This window comes from Artibeus jamaicensis, unplaced genomic scaffold (genome assembly GCF_021234435.1).
Source record: "Artibeus jamaicensis isolate MK-2021 breed Jamaican fruit bat unplaced genomic scaffold, CSHL_Jam_final contig_384, whole genome shotgun sequence".
Classification (NCBI taxonomy): Eukaryota; Metazoa; Chordata; class Mammalia; order Chiroptera; family Phyllostomidae; genus Artibeus; species Artibeus jamaicensis.
Window position 1 is genome coordinate 13,681,090 of NW_026521810.1, and position 20,701 is coordinate 13,701,790.

At 44.3% G+C, this 20,701-nt stretch overlaps 1 protein-coding gene across 3 annotated transcripts in view; it reads left to right on the plus strand.

The window, feature by feature from the left end:
* Positions 1-1,562: 1,562 nt before the first annotated feature.
* REEP1 (receptor accessory protein 1) overlaps positions 1,563-20,701 on the plus strand; it is a 102,206-nt gene continuing 83,067 nt past the window's right edge. For all 3 annotated transcript variants that reach the window (XM_053664526.1, XM_053664527.1, XM_037159725.2), the window contains exon 1: positions 1,563-1,785. In XM_053664526.1, the coding sequence (XP_053520501.1) occupies positions 1,754-1,785 (32 nt within the window). In that variant the 5' untranslated portion in view covers positions 1,563-1,753. The remainder of the gene's footprint in view (positions 1,786-20,701) is intronic.

The window sequence follows — 20,701 nt, forward strand, 5'->3', positions numbered from 1 at the left end:
TATAGTGGTCCGGATTTGACAGCCTGATAAGAGAGGTGTTTGGGGAAGTGGACTTAATTGGCTAAGAAGGGGAACTAACTGGCCTCTAGCCAGGGTCTCAAAACTAGGTCAAGACAGTATTTTAAAAAAATTACAGATATTTCATGGGTTCTTTTGAGACCCCTTGTCATAGAGGATGTCTCATCTGCAGTCACCTTATTGTGGTCCATTTCCAGCCCCTTTAGGCCAAAATCTGAGGTTCTCTAGCTTCTGCTAGGAAACTGTCTTGGGTAGGGTTCCTTTAAAGAACACTCCAAGCTAGCTCTCTCCTGTGCCTCTCACATCCTACACTGAATTATACATGACTTGCGCATCGGCAAGGGAGAATAGTGCTCTTAGAGAGACCACAAAGGGAGGTGAGGAAGGCAGCAGCAGAGTTGAGGAGCAGGGGACAAAGGCTTTCCGAGCAGAAGAAAATAATGTGGACAAGAATTTATGTAATAAGGGTGCTGGGGGAGGAGAGTGAGGCACTTGCCTCAGGGGCAAAAATTAAGGGAATGCCACAAAATGCAATAATCAAGATAAATAAACACTATGTTTAATCTTCACCTGAGGACATGCTTCCATTGATTTTAGAGATAGAGGGAGAGAGAGAAACATCGATGTGAGAGAGAAAGATGGATCAGTTGCCCCTGTGTGTGCCCTGACCTGGGGTAGGACCCACAACCTAGGTATGTGCCTTCACTTGGAATCAAACCCGGAACACTTCAGTGCACAGAACGATGCTCCAACCAGCTGAGCTCTGTCGCCAGGATGCAATGTGTATGCGTTTAAATACAAATAAAGAGTGTGTATCGGGTGCACAATTTCCCTTTCGCCTGAGGCTCCAAGATGGCTCAGTAGGACACTGGTGCTGTGCAAATAGAAACTTCTAGCTCCCTCTTGGCCATATTGTACCTCGGAGCCAATTCCACACCAAAATGCTCAAGCAGCCCCCTAATGAAAGGACTTCCTTAGAAAGTAACCTTTTATTTGAGCCTTGAAAAAGATTAGGCATGGAGTACAGCATGAACAGGGGAGAGGGAAGAGCATATTTGTAAACCCAAAATGCAAAAGTAAAAAGAGCTACAGGGATGTTTGGGGAATGGTGATGGCAGTGAGTTTGTAGGCAGAGACCAGATTATGTAGGAACTCTAGAATTTTCAATGGGAGAGGCACACGCCTGGGTTTGTTTCTTATGCAGTTAATGCCTTGTTGAGGGATCGGGTCTGGATACAGGTAAATCCGTCACGAGGCTCGCGCTATACCTAAGGGATGACTGAATCCCAACCAGGGAAGGTAGACAGATTCCCGAAGTCCAGGTCCAGTTTCGCACCCTAACACCGAGGGGAGGGAGACACCCGGGCTCCTGCCCTGCCAACCGCACCACCTCAGGGTTCCACTTGAGTGGCTAGTGCTCCAGCACGCGGGGAGGAACCGCCCGAAATCAGCAGCGGGCCGGGTCAAGTGGGGCGGGGCGGGTCGAGCTGGTGCCCGATCCGCGGCCGCCCAATCGCCGCGGGCCCACCGAGCCCCGGGGGCTGGGGCCGCCGCCGCAACGTGCCGCGGCTGCGCCGACGCGCGAGCGCCGGGCAGCGCGGCGGGCGCGCTCAGTCTGGCGGCGGCGGCCGTGCGCGAACGGACGTGCCCGGAGCACCGCAGCCGCCCAGCCGCCCAGCCGCCCAGCCGCCCAGCCACCCGCGGCCGCCCCGCCGCGCGAGCCGCACCGCCCGCCATGGTGTCATGGATCATCTCCAGACTCGTGGTGTAAGTGGCCTTCTTCCCCGAGTCCCTTCCATTCCCTTCTTCTCCGCCCCCGGCCCCGGGCTGTGTCCGCCCCCCGGCGCTGCGGCTATTAATACCCGGCGGCCGCTAATTTTAGTAGGTACAGTAGCTGCTGAGGTCGCCGGCTGGCGTGCGGGCGGTGCTGGACGCGGCCACTGCCCTGCGGGGCCCGCCCGGGCGCGCGGGGCCGGTGGATGAGGCCGCGAGGGCTGGGGCGCACGGAGCCTCGGCTGGGGGCTCGTCTCGGCGCGCCCCTGCCGCTTTGTTCAGCGGGTGGTGGGATTTGCAGAAGCCCCGAATGGGCGCGCCGCGATGACAAGCTTCTCTCTCCTCTGGGAGATAAGCTGGCAAGGGTCGCCCGTCGCCGTACCCCGCTGGCCGCCGCGCTTTTGTCAAGCAAAACTGACAGACCGCCCAGAGGAACCTGGGGCGATGCCTGGAGGGGTCAGCGCGCAGAAGGGCGGAGAGATGGAGGCGGAGCTCTCAATGGGGCTGAAAACACTCCTTTTTAGGTTTCTCAAATTGACAGCGGCAAAGGCAAGTCCCCGGTGTCTGATTCCTTTGGCGGAGTGGGTAGGGTGGGGTAGAGGGTGTTGACAGAGGAGAGAGAGAAAGCGCATCTCCAGGAATTGACGGGAAATTTCCAAGTGACAGCTACCTGGATGGCGGCTAGCGCACCTCCCAGGCCTTGCCGGAGAGCTCAGAGTCATCTGGGGCGAGGCCTGTGTGAAGTCATTGGGTGTGGGCTCGGGGTCGTTTTTCTCTGTCAAGCCCCAGAGCTGAGTAGACATTTGAAGAGCTCCTTCCCTCATGAATTTATCCCTTTTTGGACGTGGCTGTTCCAATTCTTCTTTCATAACCGTTCTCGCCAGACTCCGGACAGATTTTGACACCTGCTCAGAAGAGTCGGGGCTGAAATGGGTCTGGGGAGCTGGGGTAGGAGGTGTACCTCAGGCTTTTTCTTTGTCTGAGGAAGAGGGGTTCTGGAGCCCTGTTGATCAGGCACCATCGCTCCCTACCGTTTTGAAACATTTCCCCATTTCCTACAGTGCTTGACGGATTTTCCAAGAGGCACCCAGGGGCGGCCTTCTCAGGTCTTTCTCAGCATCATCTCTCCTGGCCACCATTCTGGGCTTTCCTACCAAAGGCAGAGTGTATGTGTCTCTCAGCCCTCAAGCCTGTCATTCCGTGCAGGCCTCTCCACAGCTGTTGCAGGCTTCTGGGGGTTTGTGCTGTACCTCGAGGCGGCATGTTAAATATTTAAGAGATTTCTGCGGGCAGAACCGGCGTGAATAATACAGGGAAGAAGCTGGCACGCCTTGCCCCACCTCATGCCTGACCAAAGCCTGTCTTGCCTTCAGGGTAATATTTGCTCTCCTAAAGTTGTGCTGTGATCTTTATATTTGCCAGTGGCTTCTGGGAGGGCCTCAGGTGGGGCCAGAGAGCTTGAATCAGCCCGGCTGGAGGGCTCACTCTCTGTAAATACTATCGGGCTCCCAGCCCATGTGAGCATTTTTAATTTTATTCACATACCCCAACTGTACAAAGCAGTTGAGGGGTCCGGAGAGGGAGGTATATATTTGGGAGGGGTCTCAGGGACTTGCTTTTACTTTCTAAAACAACCACACTCCCCAGAGGTGGAGCTTTAGAGAATTTAAATGACCATGAGAACTGCCCCTCAAGTCAGCCTGGGACCCTCTCAAGTGAGAGTTTGTGGGACTTAGGATTGTTCTTCCCACTGTCAGCTCCAGAAGGTCAGAGATACCACCTGTGCCCCCCAATCCCTAGTTCTCCATAGGAAACCAACATGGGAGTGTCAGTTGGTAGTTATGAAAACCACTTTCATTAGCAGCAGTGGTTTTGTGTAAATCATACCTGTTCATTATAGGAAAATTAGAAAATATAGGTAAATAGACTGACAGTCATTCACATTATTACCACACAGAGATAGCTAATGGTAATTTTGAGACGTGTGTTCTTTAAGATGGTTTTCCATATGTGTATATGCACATTTATATTTATAGTTGAAGGAAACTATCCACTCAGCCTAAACTTCCATATACCTCTTCACAAGGAGTAGGAATACCACATTAGGAGTCACAAAACCGGTGTTCAGATCCCAGTTCTGCTTCTTGTCAACACATCATGGTTTACAAGAGACCCCAGTTCACAGACTATTTACCTCATGTTGCCGTTGCAAAGATTTCAGTGATGCATGGTATACAAATTGCCAAGCACCACAAAGAGCAGTAAGTCAATGATAATTTCTTTTGTCTTGCCAGGTATCTAAGTGGGTGTAAGAGTTCTGGAAGGGGTTCTCAACCTACTCCAGTGACTTTTAAACTGCCTTCCCTGAGGGCCACCCACCTCTGGGCTCCCACACCCTGATTCAGCACAAGCAACTTGGGGTTCTAGGTGAAATAGAATTTGCAAAATATATGGGTTTCACTAGTAAAAACTACTGCTCCTGTCCCCCGCTCCTCCTGCCTGCCCTTGTATCCGTAGAACTTCAGAGGGACTGTGCCCTGCCCAAGGACATGAGGTTTGCCGGTAAAAGACGTAGGCCTTGGATTTTTTGGTCCGATACCTTTTCCACTGGACCTTGGCCTTGACAGTGGTGCTAAATTGATCACTTTCCAGCTCCCAAGACCTCTGGTATGGAGTCCTGTGATTTTTGTTCACAAGTCCATTTCCTGTCAGCAATCTTTCCATGGTTTTCTAAACAGTCACATCAAAGAACATTTAAGGAAGACCTATCACTGTGTTCCAAGGATGGAGAGGAGTGTCTTCCTTCTAACTAGAGGCCTTAAGACAAGCTGATGGCATCTAGGAACAGCCACCTGGTGTTTGTCGATGTCTGTGAGTGTTTTTAGGTCAGTGATTGTGGCTTATTGCCCTTTCCAACCCTTTGCCTCCTTACAAGGCTCTTTTCTGAGGCACCTAGCACATGAGAGCACTCAGTAAAAGTTGGTCATGTTGAAGGAAATCAGAGGCCTTGAGACAAGCAGGGAAGTTGGTCAGCATTATCCCCAGGAGATGGAAGTCAGTGGAGTGCAGGACAGGCTTGTGACCACTGGGAGAAGATACTGGAGTGAAAACCCATTGAAGATGCTGCTTTCTTGCCACCTGTCTTCTTCCTAACTCCCTTGGCTTAGTTTAGGAAGAATCAAGTGAGAGATACTTAGTGCAGTAACAAGTAACAAGGATGGCGTTGTTGGAGTCTGGTTGGTATCTGCATGGGAACATGAGAACATTTAGGACTGGGCTGCGTGACTTCTTTAAGTTACTTTGTTTTCTTTACAAACAACTCAGGACCTAGGCAGGAATGAATTTCAACTAGGCAGAATGTGTTCCTGTGCACTGGAGGGCCACATAGAGGTTGCCCTGTGCCTTCTTAGGAGAATGCTCTGTTTTGAAGCACTTATTCCAAGGATAGACAGAATGTTGGCCGGGGCCCGGAATGTTAGATGCAGCGCATCCCACCACTGCTGGGGTTAAAACTCCAATTCACTACATGGGGAAAAACAGTCTTATTTCAACAAATTTTCTAAATAACTGATAGCTATGCAGGAAAAAAAAAACCCTTATTTCCACATTGCACATTTTTAAGAAAATGTTAGTTTTTAGAAAGTACAGAGTGATATTTAAAACAGAATCTTAGTTTGGTGGCTGAAGATTGGCGAAGTGCTAGGACTGAGACTGGAGCATGAGGTGCGTGTGCCCTGGGTCAGCGATGTCCAGAGCAGACTGGAGGCAATGTGGGCTGTCCTCGGATTGTTTCCCCACTGTTGCAAAGCAAATGGGGGAGAGAAGAAAAGACCACAAATTCTTAAATACAAGCTTTCCTTTTCTTGGGGCATGCTTTTAAAAAGTAGAATGCAGAAAATGATCCTGTTAATGGAGGGTTCAGATTGGCTGGGAGTTATTTCCTGGCACTGCGGTGTGGTACAGGGTCAGAGCTGGGTGAAGGTTAAAGCTGAATTGTGAGAGGAAAGATCTTGGGCTGGATGCACAGTTGGGTTCTGTCCCTGGCATAGGTCTGAACCCAACATCAGAGTCCTAAGGCCGACCCGCCCTGGGGCCCAGCTCCCTGTCTATGAGACAAGAAGAGTGTTGGCTGGCATTACGTTGGGGGTCTTATTAAAACTATTAGTTTTAAGAGCCCTTGCTCCCGTGGACCCCTTCCTTTCCCCCTCCTCCGCAGCTGGCCCCAGTGGACCATGTTTGTTTATAAGCAGGAGGAGTATCCTCAAGGAAGTGAAAATACCAGCTTACATTTCACTGCCGTTGTGCTGCCCTGTTCTTTGTTTATTAATCTTCCCTCCTTGCTGGGAGATGGCTTTTGTGCACTTCTTCCTGCTGCGTTTTATTTGAAGGTTAGCTGACAAGCGAGGGTCTCACCTGGTTGTTACTACCTCATCCTCCCCTTCGTGCTGTAGCGAGAACTATCTTCTGTGGGGTGTGTGTTATTTGGTGGGGGAAGAATGAGAGAGGGGTGAGGCAGGCCCTCTGTCGCCACTTAGCGAGGGTTTCATTTTGTATTGTGGATGTGGGCTGTGTTTGTATGTTTTCCAAGGGGGTTCAGGAGGCTGGGCCCAGGGAAGATTTGGCCATGCGTAGTCACTGTGTATGGCACCTTTGGAATTTCACTGTCAGGGATGAGCCACACACATGGCATCTGGTTACGAGGATTCTTGGTGTCCATGGGAATTTTTCTGAGGACAACAAGAGCTAAGGGGGTTTGCATTGGTCTATGAGGGCGTTTCTTTTCACTTCTGGGCCCAGAGAAGGCCCTGATGGGATGGAAGATGGGTAGTTGTATACATAGTGTTTGTTCTGAAGTTTCACATCTCATCTGTCTTCACAGAAGCACATTGTTTTACATTTAGGTGTTTTTAGTTGCACCCGGGGAGTTTTGGGGTAATAAAGAAAAAGGAACTATAGATAAAGAACCAAATATTTGGCACACAATAAGGGTGTTGAGGGAATCTTGACAGATCATCTGGTGTAGGCCTTTAGGCGTGGCACACGTGCCTAAACCAAGGGTGGCAAGTGAGTTTCGTTTCTTGTGATTGAAAGGAGGCTGCCTGGGACACTGTCTTGAAGAGCAGGAAGCTGGGTCGGGCTCAGTATAGAAGGGGCCCCGTGAATGATTCATGTAGGGAAGATGGAAATGAGGGCACATTTCCATCGTTGGTTTAGTATTTGCTCTCCCAGACTTGGCCTCCTTCCAATTAGAGAAGGTCTGTGCCACTATCAGAGTTTTGTGCACTTCCCTAAATTGGTAAACAGAGAGCAATGTCCTTTACCTGGAGTTAACATCTCCACCTGACATTTGTCACCACCAGCCCTTGTTAGTCACCTGGCAGTTCTGGGCCCAAGATGCCTCCTTGTTGCCAGCGTGGGGAGCTGTCCAGCCTCGTGGCTCTCTCTCTGGTCTGCCTCTTTTAGGACAGTGATGCCTGTACCACATTTTCCCTTTCCTTTCACCGGTCACAGCTCAGTTCAAGTCCTCCTTGGCCTTCTCTTGTGCAGTAGTACATTCACACCCTTTCTTCCTCCTCGTATGGGTCTGCAGACGGTACTTTCGGCTTCAAAACAAGTTTCCTGCTTTCTTCTGGTAACATACCCCATCCTACCTCCTGCAACTCCAGTCAAAGAAGTGGGCACATGACCCAGGCCGAGCTCCACATTGCTCTGGGCCCAGAGATTGGTCCAGAGGTGGAATATGTGGCCCAGACTCAGTTACTAGATCTTTCCCCAGGGTTCCTTAATTTGAAGCTAGGAGAGGATAGCTTTGCCTACAGAGTCCAGCGCTGGAAAGATGTGAGGGTAGGGCTGCTGGTGGCTAAACCCCTGGGGCATGGTGAAGGCCTTTAGACAAAAGGGGTGAATGAGACGAAGCAGAGTTAAACAGAGATGAGACATGCACAGAGAGAGGAGGAAGCTGGCACAAGTCTTCATTCTAGTTACTCAGGCCCCAGCTTCTCCTTTGATGCCTTGAGCTATTCCCTGTTTCGGAAGGAAAGCCTCGAATGGTGCTGGTGTTATTAAATATGTATTACAGGTGAGGATGCACTGGGTTATGCTGCAGGAACAATTCCCAAATTCCAGTGGCTGGAGACAGCAAAGGATTATTTCTTGCTTTATTCTGCGGGCTCACTGTGCATTGGCAGAGACCCTGCTCATTGTGATCATTGAGTCCCAGGCTGATGAGTCTCCTTGGTCTGACAGTGTTATTCTCACCACATAAGGCACCAGGATTCACTGTGGCAGGAAATAAATGGGAATCATGTACCGTCTTAAGTACTCTAACTAGAAGTGGCACGTGTCAGTCCTGCTCACATTTCATTGGCCAAAGAAAATCAAATGGCCAGGCCTGAATTAAAGTGGGTGGATAATTACAGGTTTACTAAACACCTGTGGACAGCCCCAGTGACCCCAATGACCACCATACTTGTTGAATGAAAGCCTAACAAGCTTCGCAGACTTCTAAATGTCATTTCTTTGCTAAAGTTGGTGGAAAATGGATTTTTTTCTCTTGCAACTGAAGGAATCCTAACACATTCATTTACCTTTCTACATTAGAAAAATCTCTCATTCCCCTTTGACCTCCTTTCTTTATTCTGTTTGTGAGTTTTAAAAGAGGTCTTCATTTTGAGGAGAAATTAGCAGTTGTAAAGAATTGATGCCATTCCACGGCTAAGACCTTGACGTGCTCTACGCTTTTCTATATGTTTGCCTCCATCTGTGTTTCTCCACGAGACCTCTTTGGGGGCCCGACCCCAAGGATGACTTCTGTCATCTCGGTCTCCAGAGTGGCACGGTCACTTTGTACCTTGTGATATGGTGGTTTGTGCCTTTTATCTCCCCTTCAGGACCACATCTGTTTCTTTGTCTCCCTCACAGTTCTGCATGCGCAGCAGGTCCCAGTGAGTACCTGTTGGGTCATGTTTAAAGATTTTATTTATTTACTTTTACAGAGGGGAAGGGAGGGAGAAAGGGAGAGAAACATCACTGTGTTGTTGCCTCTCATGCACCCCCTCTCCTCACTGGGGACCTGGTCCACAACTGAGGCATGTGCCCTGACTGGGAATTGAACCAGTAACCCTTTGGTTCACAGGCCAGCACTCAATCTACTGAGCCATACCTGCTAGGGCTGCCTGGATTTTAACAAGACCCCTGTGAAGCTTGAGAAGCACTGAGTCAGGTACCATTGTTGCCCCCGTGAAATGAAAAGATAAGGACTTGCCTAAAGTCCCCATTATTGGCTGCAAAAACCCTCTAGTTCTGAGAGGTTCCAACCTTGACTTTTTGTAAGTTCTAAATGGCATAATTGGACTCCCCCAGCCCATTGTCCAAACAAGAGCCTTTCACAGATGGGCTGCCTAATTGTGATCTGTGGAAAATTCAGTTTTGCCTCAGTTGGGGTTTAGACTGTCAAGGTAAAACCTGTCAGACAGAATATTAAGCTAAGGGGGTCATGCTACTCAGAAGAGAGTGGCATGAGAAAGCGGCCCAGGGAAACAGTCAGCTGATGCTTGGGACTCACAGTGGATTTACAGAAACATGAAAGGACTGTTATTTATGAGAACATGAGGCTGAGAGCCACAGGTTCCCGGGTGTCCATCCTAAGGAGGTCTCAGGATTCATCAGGATCCATGTCTTATTCACGCCAGGCCCTGTAAGCTGTGGAATTCACCAGTGAGTCCCCTCAGCTCGACCTCCAAAATCCATCCCATCCAACTGACCCCCACCTCCACCGCCAACCCCAAATTATTGCTCTCCTGGACCATTTCAAAGCCCTGCTAATTGTCCTGCTGGCTTCTACGCCTGTCTCTCTAGTGACTTGTTTCAAATATAAGATAGGTCATCTTTCACCTGCTATTTTAAAACTGTCCAGAGACTTCATGTCACACCAAGAATAAAATTCAGACTCCCTACCATTCTCAACAAGATTGAGCAAGGCCTGGCCCCTGCCCCCTGCCTTGTCCACATGCTGTATTGCTCTGTCCTCCCTCTCTGAGCAGCATCGTCCTCATTGTTCCTAGAAAATGACAGACTTGCTGTTTGCCGTGCCCGGAACACACTCCCCTAGATACTGCATGGTCCTCTCCCTCTTTCCGTGTGGTCTCTGCCCACGTGTCACCTTTCCAGGAGGTCTTTTTTGAGTACCTGCTCCAGAGTACACCCACCTGCTACTCTGTCCTCTCGTCACTTCCTGAAACTTTGCTTTTAATTCACTTGCTTTCTTGTTCATGGTCTCTCTCTATACTAGGGGTTGATCTCCATGACTTTTGAGACTTGATCCATTCACAGCTGTTTTCTCAGTGCCCAGAGCAGTTCAAAATTCATAGTAGGTGTTTAAAAAACTTTGTGGAATGAATGATGACTGAGTATTCCCTTCAGGGTTAGAAGATTCTTTTTAGACACTAGGGTTGTGGCAACTCAGTTTGTGACGGTGACAAAGAGCCTGACCGCTCTAAGCCTCAGTTTTCTCATCTGCCTGGTGAAAGGTTTAGTTTCTATTTCTGACAATACAGTCTGAATGCCATCGTAAAATAAAACTGAATTTTAAAGCTTCTCAAATTTGGGGGTACTACATCACAGTGATTCCCTTAAAAGGTATTGTTGAGTTTTAAGTATAAGAGAACTTGGTAGGAGACCAAGCAGAGATGGAGTCATTTTGTAAGGGTATAAAGTAGGACAGGAACAGTTGCCTAACTGACTACCCTGGATTTTAGCTAAAACAACAACCATTTTGTCTTTATCTCCTCTGGCTCCGTGGGTCAAGAATTTGGACAGGACACAGCACACAAAACTCATCTTCTCCATGATGTCTGAGTCTTGGTGAGGAGGAAGCAAACTGGACATCTCTTTCTTTTCATGTGTTCCAAGACTTCTGCATATGATCTTTCTATGTGATTTCTCCAGCATGGAGGCCTCGGGATAGTCCAGTTTCTGATGTGGTGGCTCAGGGCTCCAAGAGTGAGTGTCCAAGAAACATCAGTAGAAACTGTAAGACCTTTAACGACCTGGTCTCAGAAGACCCAAGATGACACTTGTGCTGCATTCTGCTGGCCAAGCGAGTCACTAAAGCCATTTAGATCGGAGAGGATGGATGGCAAATAACCTACAGCCATCTTTGGAGGATTGGCCTAGCCTTTGTTTTAATATCTATATAGAGATAGGAGGGGCCTTGGGCCTATGGAAGTAATAAGTCAAAACTGAAAGTTTGCAGGAAGCTGAGACTTGAAGGGCTCTTCCACACTATAGTCCTGAGTAGAAGAATAGACCCACAAGCACAGAGAGATGGCAGGAAAGCTTGTTTGCCCTGAGTTCTTACTGAGGAGAAATCTCCCTTGGAAATTTGAAGCTATCAGCGGACCTATTCTCATGGTTTAGGGTTTGAGTTAACATATCTGGCGTGGGCTGAGTATCTTCAGCTGAGAGATGAACATAAAAGTTTGCCCTGGGCCTCTGTTGCTTCTGGGGCGTCTATCAGAAATTATTCCAGTGCCTCTGAAAGGTCTCAATATATATCACATGAAATTAGCTCTCAAGAACATGAATTCACATTTCAAAATTTCAAAACGTGTGGGGCAACAACCCCCATAGCATAATAAATACTACAGGCAGCAGGATTAGCTCCGCCCCCAACTAACTAAATAACATGCTTATATTGTTTTGTATATAATACAAATATTATGCAATATATAACTATAATATATAAAATAACTATTACTTAGAGACCTTTGAATAAGTCTTTTTAAAATGAAAAAATAAATAAATGAAAGAATTGAAAATATAAGAAGGCAGGAGATCCTGGGGACAGAGAAATGAGCCCATTAGAAAAAGAAGCATTTCCAAAAGTAAAAAATGAAAGACTGAAACTAAAATTCCAATGGGTAGTTTTAAACGATGAGGAATGGAACACCAAGGGGGTGGTGTTTTCCAGGCTGCACCTTGAAGCTAGAAGGGATCCTAGTGCTCTCAGGCTGTTGTGTGACAGACGCGGAAGACAGGACCAGGGAGCTGAGGTCATTCATCAACGTCACCAGCCTGATGGGCTGGGCCAAAACTTGAAGCCAAGTCTCCAGTTTATGAAAGTGTTTAGATGTGGAAGAAAGAGGAGCTTTGTTTTGTGTGGTTAAAGGGTTGGACTAGGACCAGCGAGCGACTAGAGACAAATTTTTGGCTTGATAGAAGGAAAAGGTTTACAGTAATTGGTGCTAATGTGAGGCAGTGCATTCCAAGATTCAAACCCAAAGACCTTCCAACTGTAAACTCATGATTTTAATCATGAAAACTCATGATTTCAATCATAGTGGTTGAGGAAGAGAGGTGAGGGTTACTGGAAAGATTATCTTTTTCAGTGGGTAGGCCTTCCATTGTTTCAAGATTGATTGATTCATTTATTGATTCACTGCCTACTCATTGACCACTTGTTTAGTGCCAGGCACTGTACCGGGAACCAGGGATATAAAGATGAATGAGTTCTGTTCCACCTTTGAGAAGTTTTTGAGGTAACATAGCCAGTCAATGAGAAACTTGGACTTGAAGCCAGGGTTCTTCCTGCCTGGCCAGTGCTCTTTCCACTGGTGTGTATTTTATGAGTGTGTGTGAACAACTTTCTTGGTTTGGGTTGGAAATTGTAGGAAGGAGCCCTTTCTGCAGGGAAAGCAGTGCACTGACATATGAAAAGATTAAACCGCTGCATCTTTCTGCCTGGGGGACACTATGGCATCCAGTGTTGGAAGAGAAGAGAAGGCAGAGGGGAGGGTATCCCAAGTGAAAACATTATGGGATAAAGAGATAAGTGAGCTTGAGCATCCTTCCCCACTGTTTTAGTTGACTATTGCAGCTCTAAGAGATAACTACAAACTTAGTGTCTTGAAACTACATAAATTTAGTCTCTTACAGTTCTGGAGGCCTGAAGTCTGAAATGAGTTTTTGGAGGCGAAAATCAAGGTGTTAGGAGGACTGTTGCTTTCTAGAAGCTCCAATGGGGAGAATCCATTCTTTGCATCTTCCAGCTTCTAGTGCCTATTGACATTCCTTGGCTTGTGGCTGCATCACTCCAGCCTCTGCTTCCATAGTCACATTGCCTTCTTTTCTGTCTTCATCGCTTCCTGCACTTCTTTTTTTAAACTGATAAGAACAGATACTATACACTTGATCTTAGCCAAAATACCAAGAAGTGATGTACTTCTTTTTTACAAGGATGCTTGTGGTTACATTTAAAGCCTCCCTGGATAACCAAGAATAATCTCCCCATATCAAAATCCTTAACTTAATTAAAAATTAAATTTGCAAAGTTTTCTTTTTGCCATGTAAGGTAACGACTTTATGATTCTTTGTGGTTTAGTCTAGGAAGGTTATGTATTTCTAAGGACTTGTCAGTTTCTTCTAGGTTATTGAATTTGGTGGCATGTAATCTTTATAATATTCTTGCATATAACCCTTTGTATTTCTCTGGTGTCCACTGTAACTTCTTCTCTTACATTTCTGGTATTGTTTATTTGAATCGTTTTTTTCCTTAGTGTGTCTAGCCAAAGGTTTGTTAATTTATTTACCTTTTCAAAGAACCAGCTCTTTATTGCATTACTTTTTCTATGATCTTTTTGTTCTCTATATTGTTCTGTGCTGCTCTAATTTTATTATTTCTTTCTTTCCACTGACTTTGGGCTTCATTTGTTCTTTTTCTAATTTCTTAAGGTGAAATGTTAGGTTGTTTATTTGAGATTCTTCTTGTTTTTTGAAGAAAGCTGTAATGATATAAACTTACTTCTTATTACCACTTTTTTATAGTGTAATGTCAATCTTATTAGTCTTTATCTTTGGTCTCTTTTTTAAAATTTCTTCTCTGACCTAGTCATTGTTTAGTAGTATGTTGTTTAATTTCCACTTATTTGTGGTTTTTCCAGCTCTCTTTTTCCAGTTGATTTTCAATTCCAAAGCATTGGGGTCAGAGAATATGCTTGGTATGAATTCTATCTCCTTAACTTCGTTAAGGCTAGTTTTGCTCCCCAGCATATGGTCTGTTCTTGAGAATGTGCCATGTTCACTAGAGGAGAATGTATACGCTAGTGTTCTGAGATGAAAAAGCTCTATAAATATTGATTATGTCCAAATGGACATAATGTGTCATGTAAAGCCAATATTTCCTTACTGATTTTCTGTTTCGATTATCTATCCAATGATGTCAGTGGAGTTTTTAGTCTCCTCTTATAATTGTGTTTTGGGTATTTTCTTCTCTTAGTTCTGTTAGGAGTTGCTTTATGTATTTTGGTTCCCAGGGTTCCCAGGTTTGGTGCATATACGTTAGTTAAATAAGTGTTATGTCTTCTTGATGTGTTATCCCCTTCATCATTGTAAAATGACCATCTGTGTCTGTTGTTACTTTTTTTAAATCTTGAAATCTACTTGGTCAGGTATAAGTAAGACTACACTGGCATTTCTCTGGATGCCATTTGCTTGGAGTATCATTTTTCACCCTTTCACTTTGAGACTGTGTTTGTCCTTGCAGCTGGGATGTGTCTTCTGAAGACAGCATGTAGTTGGGTTTTGTTTTTTGATCCAACCTGCTATTCTGTGCATTTTCTTTGGTGAGTTCAGTCCATTTACATTTAGGATGATGATTGATATATGAGGATTTCCTATGGCCATTTTAATCTTCTTTCTTTTTTTGTAGCTCTGTGTCTCCACTGTTTCTTTTCCCTTGTTTTTCTGTCAGTTATTTTATTTTTTAATTTTTTAAATGATTATACTCTTACAGTTGTCCTGATTTTTCCCCTTTGCCCTACTCCACCCAGTATCCTGCACTACCTCAGGCAAACCACACACCATTGTTCATGTCCATGGGTCATACATATAAGTTCTTTGGCTACTGCATTTCCTGTACTGTAGTTTACATTCCCATGACTATTCTGTAACTAACTATTTGTACTTCTTAATCCCCTCACTTCATCTATTCTCCCCCTCCCACTCCCATATGACAACCATCAAAATGCTCTCCATATTGATGATTCTGTCTCTGTTCTTGTCTGCTTAGTTTGTTTTTCAGATTCAACTGTTGATAGATATGAACTTATTGCTATTTTATTGTTCATAGTTTGGATATTCTTCTTTTTCTTAAATAAGTACCTTTAATATTTCCTATAATAACGGTTTGGTAATGATGAATTCCTTTAGTTTTACCTTGTCTGGGAAGATCTTTGTTTATCTGCCCTTGGATTCTAAATAGTAGCTTTGCTGGGTAGAGTAATCATGGCTGTAGGTTCCTGCTTTTCTTGACTTTGAATATTTGTTGCCAGTCCTTTCTAGCCTGCAAAGTTTCTTTTGAGAATTCACCTGAATGGATGGAACTGGAAAGCATTATGCTGAGTGAAATAAGCCAGGTGTTGAAAGATAAATACCATATGATCTCACCTTTAACAGGAAGCTAAACCACAAAACAAACAAACAAGCAAAATAAAAACAAAGACACTGAAATAGAGAACAGGGGGACAGTGACCAGAGGGGAGAGTAGAGGGAATTTCAGGGGAAAAAGGGGAGGGATTTAGAGGAACTAGTATAAAGGACGTATGGACAACAGCTAAGGGGGATGAAAATTGGAGGTGGGGAGCACGGGGGTGGGGGTGTCGGTCGGGATGAGAGTAAAAGACAGAAAACTGTACTTGAAAAATAATTAAATAAGAGACTTCTGCCAAGATGGAGGCATAAGTGGAAGCACTTCACCTTCTCGCACAACTAAGTTTAAAAACAATAAAGTTTTAGCAACAAAAACACAGCCAAACCACAGAAAATTGAACTACATGGAAGTCTGACAATAAGAACCCCTCAGCCAAACTGGTAAGAGGGGCAGAGCCAGCAGCAGAGCAGGGTCGGGCAGGAAAGATCCACCGGACTGATCTGGGCATGGGACCCAGGTGCACCAGTAGCTGTGGGCAGATCCCAGGTGTGGAGAAGCAGGCAGACCCACTGAGGACTGATCACAGTCACACATTCACGTGCAGATAAACCGGTGAAGGAGCTAGCAGTGAGATGGACTGTGAAGGCCCCAGCAGCAGGAAGCAGCAGAGGGAACTGCCATTGTCCCTCTCTGAACCTGCCTCCACATACAGTGTCACAAACCAGCGACCTGGGTAGCCCTGCCCTGGTGAACAACTAAGGCTCCGCTCCTCATATGTAACAGGCACGAACATATCAAAATATGGCTCAAGAACAACTCAGAGCCCCAGAGCCAATAACTTTAAGTGATGAAGAAATAGCCAAACTTTCAGATGCACAGTTCAAAACATTGGTGATCAGGATGCTCACAGAACTGGTTGATTTTAGTCACAAATTAGAGGACCATATGAAGGCTAAACTAATTGAAATGAAGGGAAATACACAGGAAACCAATAGTAGTGGAAAGGAAACTGGGACTCAAATCAAAGGAGTGGACCAGAAGGAGGAAAAAAATGACCAAACAGAAAAGGATGAAAAAAACAAGAATTCAAAAAAATGAGGAGAGACTTAGGAACCTTCAGGACATCTTTAAACGTTCCAACATCCGAATTATAGGGATACCAGAAGGGGAAGAGAAACAGCAACAAGTGGAAAACTTATTTGAACAAATAATAAAGGAGAACTTCCCCAATCTGGCAAAGGCAATAGACTTCCAGGAAATCCAGGAAGCTCAGAGAGTTCCAAAGAAGTTGGACCCAAGAAGTAACACACCAAGGCACATTATAATTACATTAGCCAAGATTAAAATGAAAGAGAGAATCCTAGAAGCAGCAAGAGATAAGGGGACAGTCATCTACAAAGAGTTCCCATCAGACTGTCAGCGGATTTCTCAAAGAGACCTTACAGGCAAGAAGGGGCTGCAAAGAAGTATTCCAAGTCAGGAAATCCAAAGACCTACATCCAAGATTGTTCTATCCAGCAAAGCTTTCATTTAGAATGGAAGGACAGATAAAGTGCTTCTCAGATAAGATCAAATTCAAGGAGTTTATCATCACCAAGCCCTTATTATATGAAATGTTAAAGGGACTTACCTAAGAAAAAGAAGATAAAAAAGATGAACAGTGAAAGGACAGCAAACTCAGTTATTAAGAACCACACCTAAAACAAAAGCAAACTAAGAGGACAACTAGATCAGGAGCAGAACCATAGAAATGAAGATCACATAGAGGGTTAGCAACAGGGGAGTGGGAGAAGGAGAAGGAGAAGGAGAAGGGGAGAAAAGGTACAGAAAATAAGTAGCATAGATGGTAGGTAGAAGATAGATAGGGGGGAGGGCAAGAATAGTAGGGGAAATATAGAATCTAAAGAACTTGAGACACATGGTCATAAACTAAAGGGGGGAATGGTGGGGGAGGGGATGTACAGGGTGGAGGGGAATGAAAGGGGGAACTAGAACAACTGTAATGGCATAATTAATAAAATATATTAAAAATAAATTTAAAAAAGAGAAAAGAAAATTAAGTAAAAAAATGTAGCTGACAGTCTTATGGGAACTCTTCTGTAGGTAACTAACTTCTTTTCTCTTGCTGCTTTTAAGATTCTCTCTTTATCTTTAACCTTTGGCATTTTAATTATGATGTATCTTGGAGTGGGGCTCTTTGCATCTTGGACTCTTTGTGCCCCCTGGACTTGCATGTCTATTTCCTTCATCAAATTAAGGAAGTTTTCTTTCACTATTTTTTTCAAGTAGATTCCCAATTTCATGCTCTTTATATTCTCCTTCTGGCACCCCATGATGCAAATGTTGGACCTCTTGAAGTTGTCTCAGAGGCTGCTAATACTGTCCTCATTCTTTTTGGATTCTTTTTTTTTTTCCTTGTTGTTCTGATTGGTTGTTTTTTGCTTCTTTATGTTCCAAATCATTGATTTGATTTTTGGCCTCATCCACTCTACTGTTATTTCCCTGTAAATTGTTCTTTATTTCAATTAGTGTAAGCTTCATTTCTGTCTGGATCTTTTTTACGCCGCTGAGGTCCTCACCAAGTTCCTTGAGCATCCTTATAACCAGCGTTTTGAACTCTGCCTCTGATAGATTGCTTATGTCCATTTTGTTTAGGTCTCTTTCTGGAGTTTTGATCTATTCTTTCATTTGAGCCATGATTCTTTATCTCCTTATTTTGGCAGCCTCCATGTTTGTTTCTATGTGTTACATAGAGCTGCTTTGACTCAGTGTTTTGTTTGTGTGGCCTAATGTAGTAGGTGTCCTGTGGGGTCCAGTGGCACAGCCTCCCCTATCACCTAAGCAGGGTGCTCGATGTTCGCCCTTCATGTGGGCTGAATATACCCTCCTTCTGTAGTTGAGCCTTGATTGCTGTTGGCATATCAATGGGAGGGATTTACCCAGGCCGGTGAGCTGCAAGGATTGGCTGTGACAATTGGCCATGAATTTTATCCTCCATGGAGGACCAGCTGTGCAGAGGCAGGGTGGTGGTGCTCTAACGTGGTCTGTAGCTGTCCACTGGGTGTATTGGCCCTGAGGTTTCCCAGGGGGTACAGGCCAAGGTCAGCCCCTACCTGTGTTTTGCCCAAGGACACCTGGCCTGAGCTATAAAGCAATCTGAGATGGCTGCTATTTGTGCTGGGCTTAGAGATTCCCAGCTGAAGCCAGGCTGTGAATCTAGGCTGGGTGCTGCTAGTGCCAGGTCCGGGGCCCACTGAGGCCAGCTGTTGCTAGTTTGAGAAGATTTAGAAGGTTGTGTGGCATGAGCCAAGACCAGTCATTCATATGGAAAAGCAGTTTGGGTGGGCCTGTAAGTTGGGTGGGGCAGAGTCTCTGGGGATCTCCAAGGTAAGTCAGTGTTAGCCAAGTTAATGGAGTCTCAGGTATGGTACCTATTTGCCAGCTCTGTGTGTCAGTCTGGATGGATGTGGTTTCTTTAATTCTGTAGTTGTCAGACTTCCATGCAACTGGATTTCTGATGGTTCTGAGTGATGGTTGTTCTGTATTTCAGTTGTAATTTTGAAGTGGTTATGTGAAGTGGTGACCCATATCTGCCTATGCTGCCATCTTGACCAGAAGTTCCTGTCTGTTATTTAATTTGGTGATATTCTATTTTTTTCCTTGATTTCCTTTTTTATTATGTTATTTATCTCAGTTGTATATATTTTTTTGTGGTTACCATTAGATATATGTAATAGAAAGTTTTATGTATAGGGTGAGGAAAAAGTGTGTTTACAGTGTTTCATATAAAAACAATATAATAATTAATAAATAATATTAGAAGAATAAACTCTGTTTTGCATACTGACAGCTATAAATTTGCTTTGCCCTACACTGTATACAAAAGTTTTTTTCCTTCTGATTGCACCTTACCTCCATTCCCCTGTGCAAGTTCAGTCATTTAGCCCCTCCCCTTTTATGTTTTTATTGTCACAAATTATTCCTTTTTACATTCAATACTATATTAGTTTCAGGAGTACAGCATAGTGTTTAGACATTTATATAACTTAGGACATGATCTCCCTGATAAGTTTAGTACCCATCTGACACCCTGACATAGTTATTACAATATTATTGACTATAATGCTGTACTTCACTGTTTCATAACTACCAGTTTGTAATCCCTTCACCTTTTCAACCAGTCCCCCAACACTCCTTCCATGTGGCAGCCATCTGCTTGTTCTAGGTATCAACGAGTTTTTTTTCTGTTTTGTTTGTTCATTTATTTTGTTACTTAGATTCCACATATAAGTGAAATCACATGGTATTTATCTTTGACTGATTTATTTCACTCAGCATCATATTCTTTGAGTCTATCCATGTTGTTGCAGATGGTAAGATTTTATTGCTTTTTAACGGCCAAGTAATATTCCATAGTGTGTGTGTGATGTATTGATGATAGCTGTGCTGACAGCCTGAGATGATAACCTCATTGTTGTTTAAATTTGCTTTTTTCTGATGATTAGTGTTGTTGAGCATCTTTTCATATGTCTGTTGGCCATCTGTATGTCCTCTTTGGAAAATATCTATTCAGGCCCTCTGCCCATTTTTTAATTTGATTTTTTGTTGTCATTGTTGTTAAGTTGTATGAATTCTTTATATATTTTGCATATTAAGTCCTTATCAGTTGTATCATTTGTGAATGTCTTCTCCCATTCAGTAGGTTGTTGCTTCATTTTGTTAATGGTTTCCTTTGCTGTGCAAAAACTTTAGTTTGATATAGTCTCATTTGTTTTTCTTTTGCTTCCCTTGCTTAAAGAGATATATTAAAAAATTAAGAGGAATGTCAAAGAGTTTACTGCCTCTGTTTTCTTCTAACAGTCTTACATTTAAGTCTTTAATCCATGTTGAGTTTAAATTTGTGTATGGTGTAAGAATGTCATCTAGTTTATTTTTTTGCATGTATCTGTCCAGTTTTTCCAGCCATTTATTGAAGCAACTGCCTTTACCCCATTGCATATTCTTGCTTCCTTTGTCATAGATTAATTGATCACATATGTGGGTTTATTTCTGGGCTGTCTGTTCTGTTCCTTTGATTTATATGTCTGTTTTTATGCCAGTACTATGCTGTTTTGATTACTATGGCGTTATAGTATAGTTTAATATTAGGTAGTGCGATACCTTCAACTTTGTTCTTTCTCAAAATAGCTTTGGCTGTTTGGGATCTTTTGTGATTCTATATAAATTTTAGGATTATTTGTTCTAGTTCTGTGAAAAATGCCATTGGTATTTTGAGAAGGATTGCATTGAATCTTGTCGATTGCTTTGGGTAGTGTGGACATTTTAATGATGTTAATTCTTCCTATCCATGAGCATGGTACATGCTTTCAATTATTTGTATTTTCTTCAGTTTCTTTTATTTTTAAGTATATTTTACCAATTTTGCTGTTACAGTTTTCCCATTTTTTTCTCCTTTATCCTCCCTCTGCCTTGTACTCCCAACCC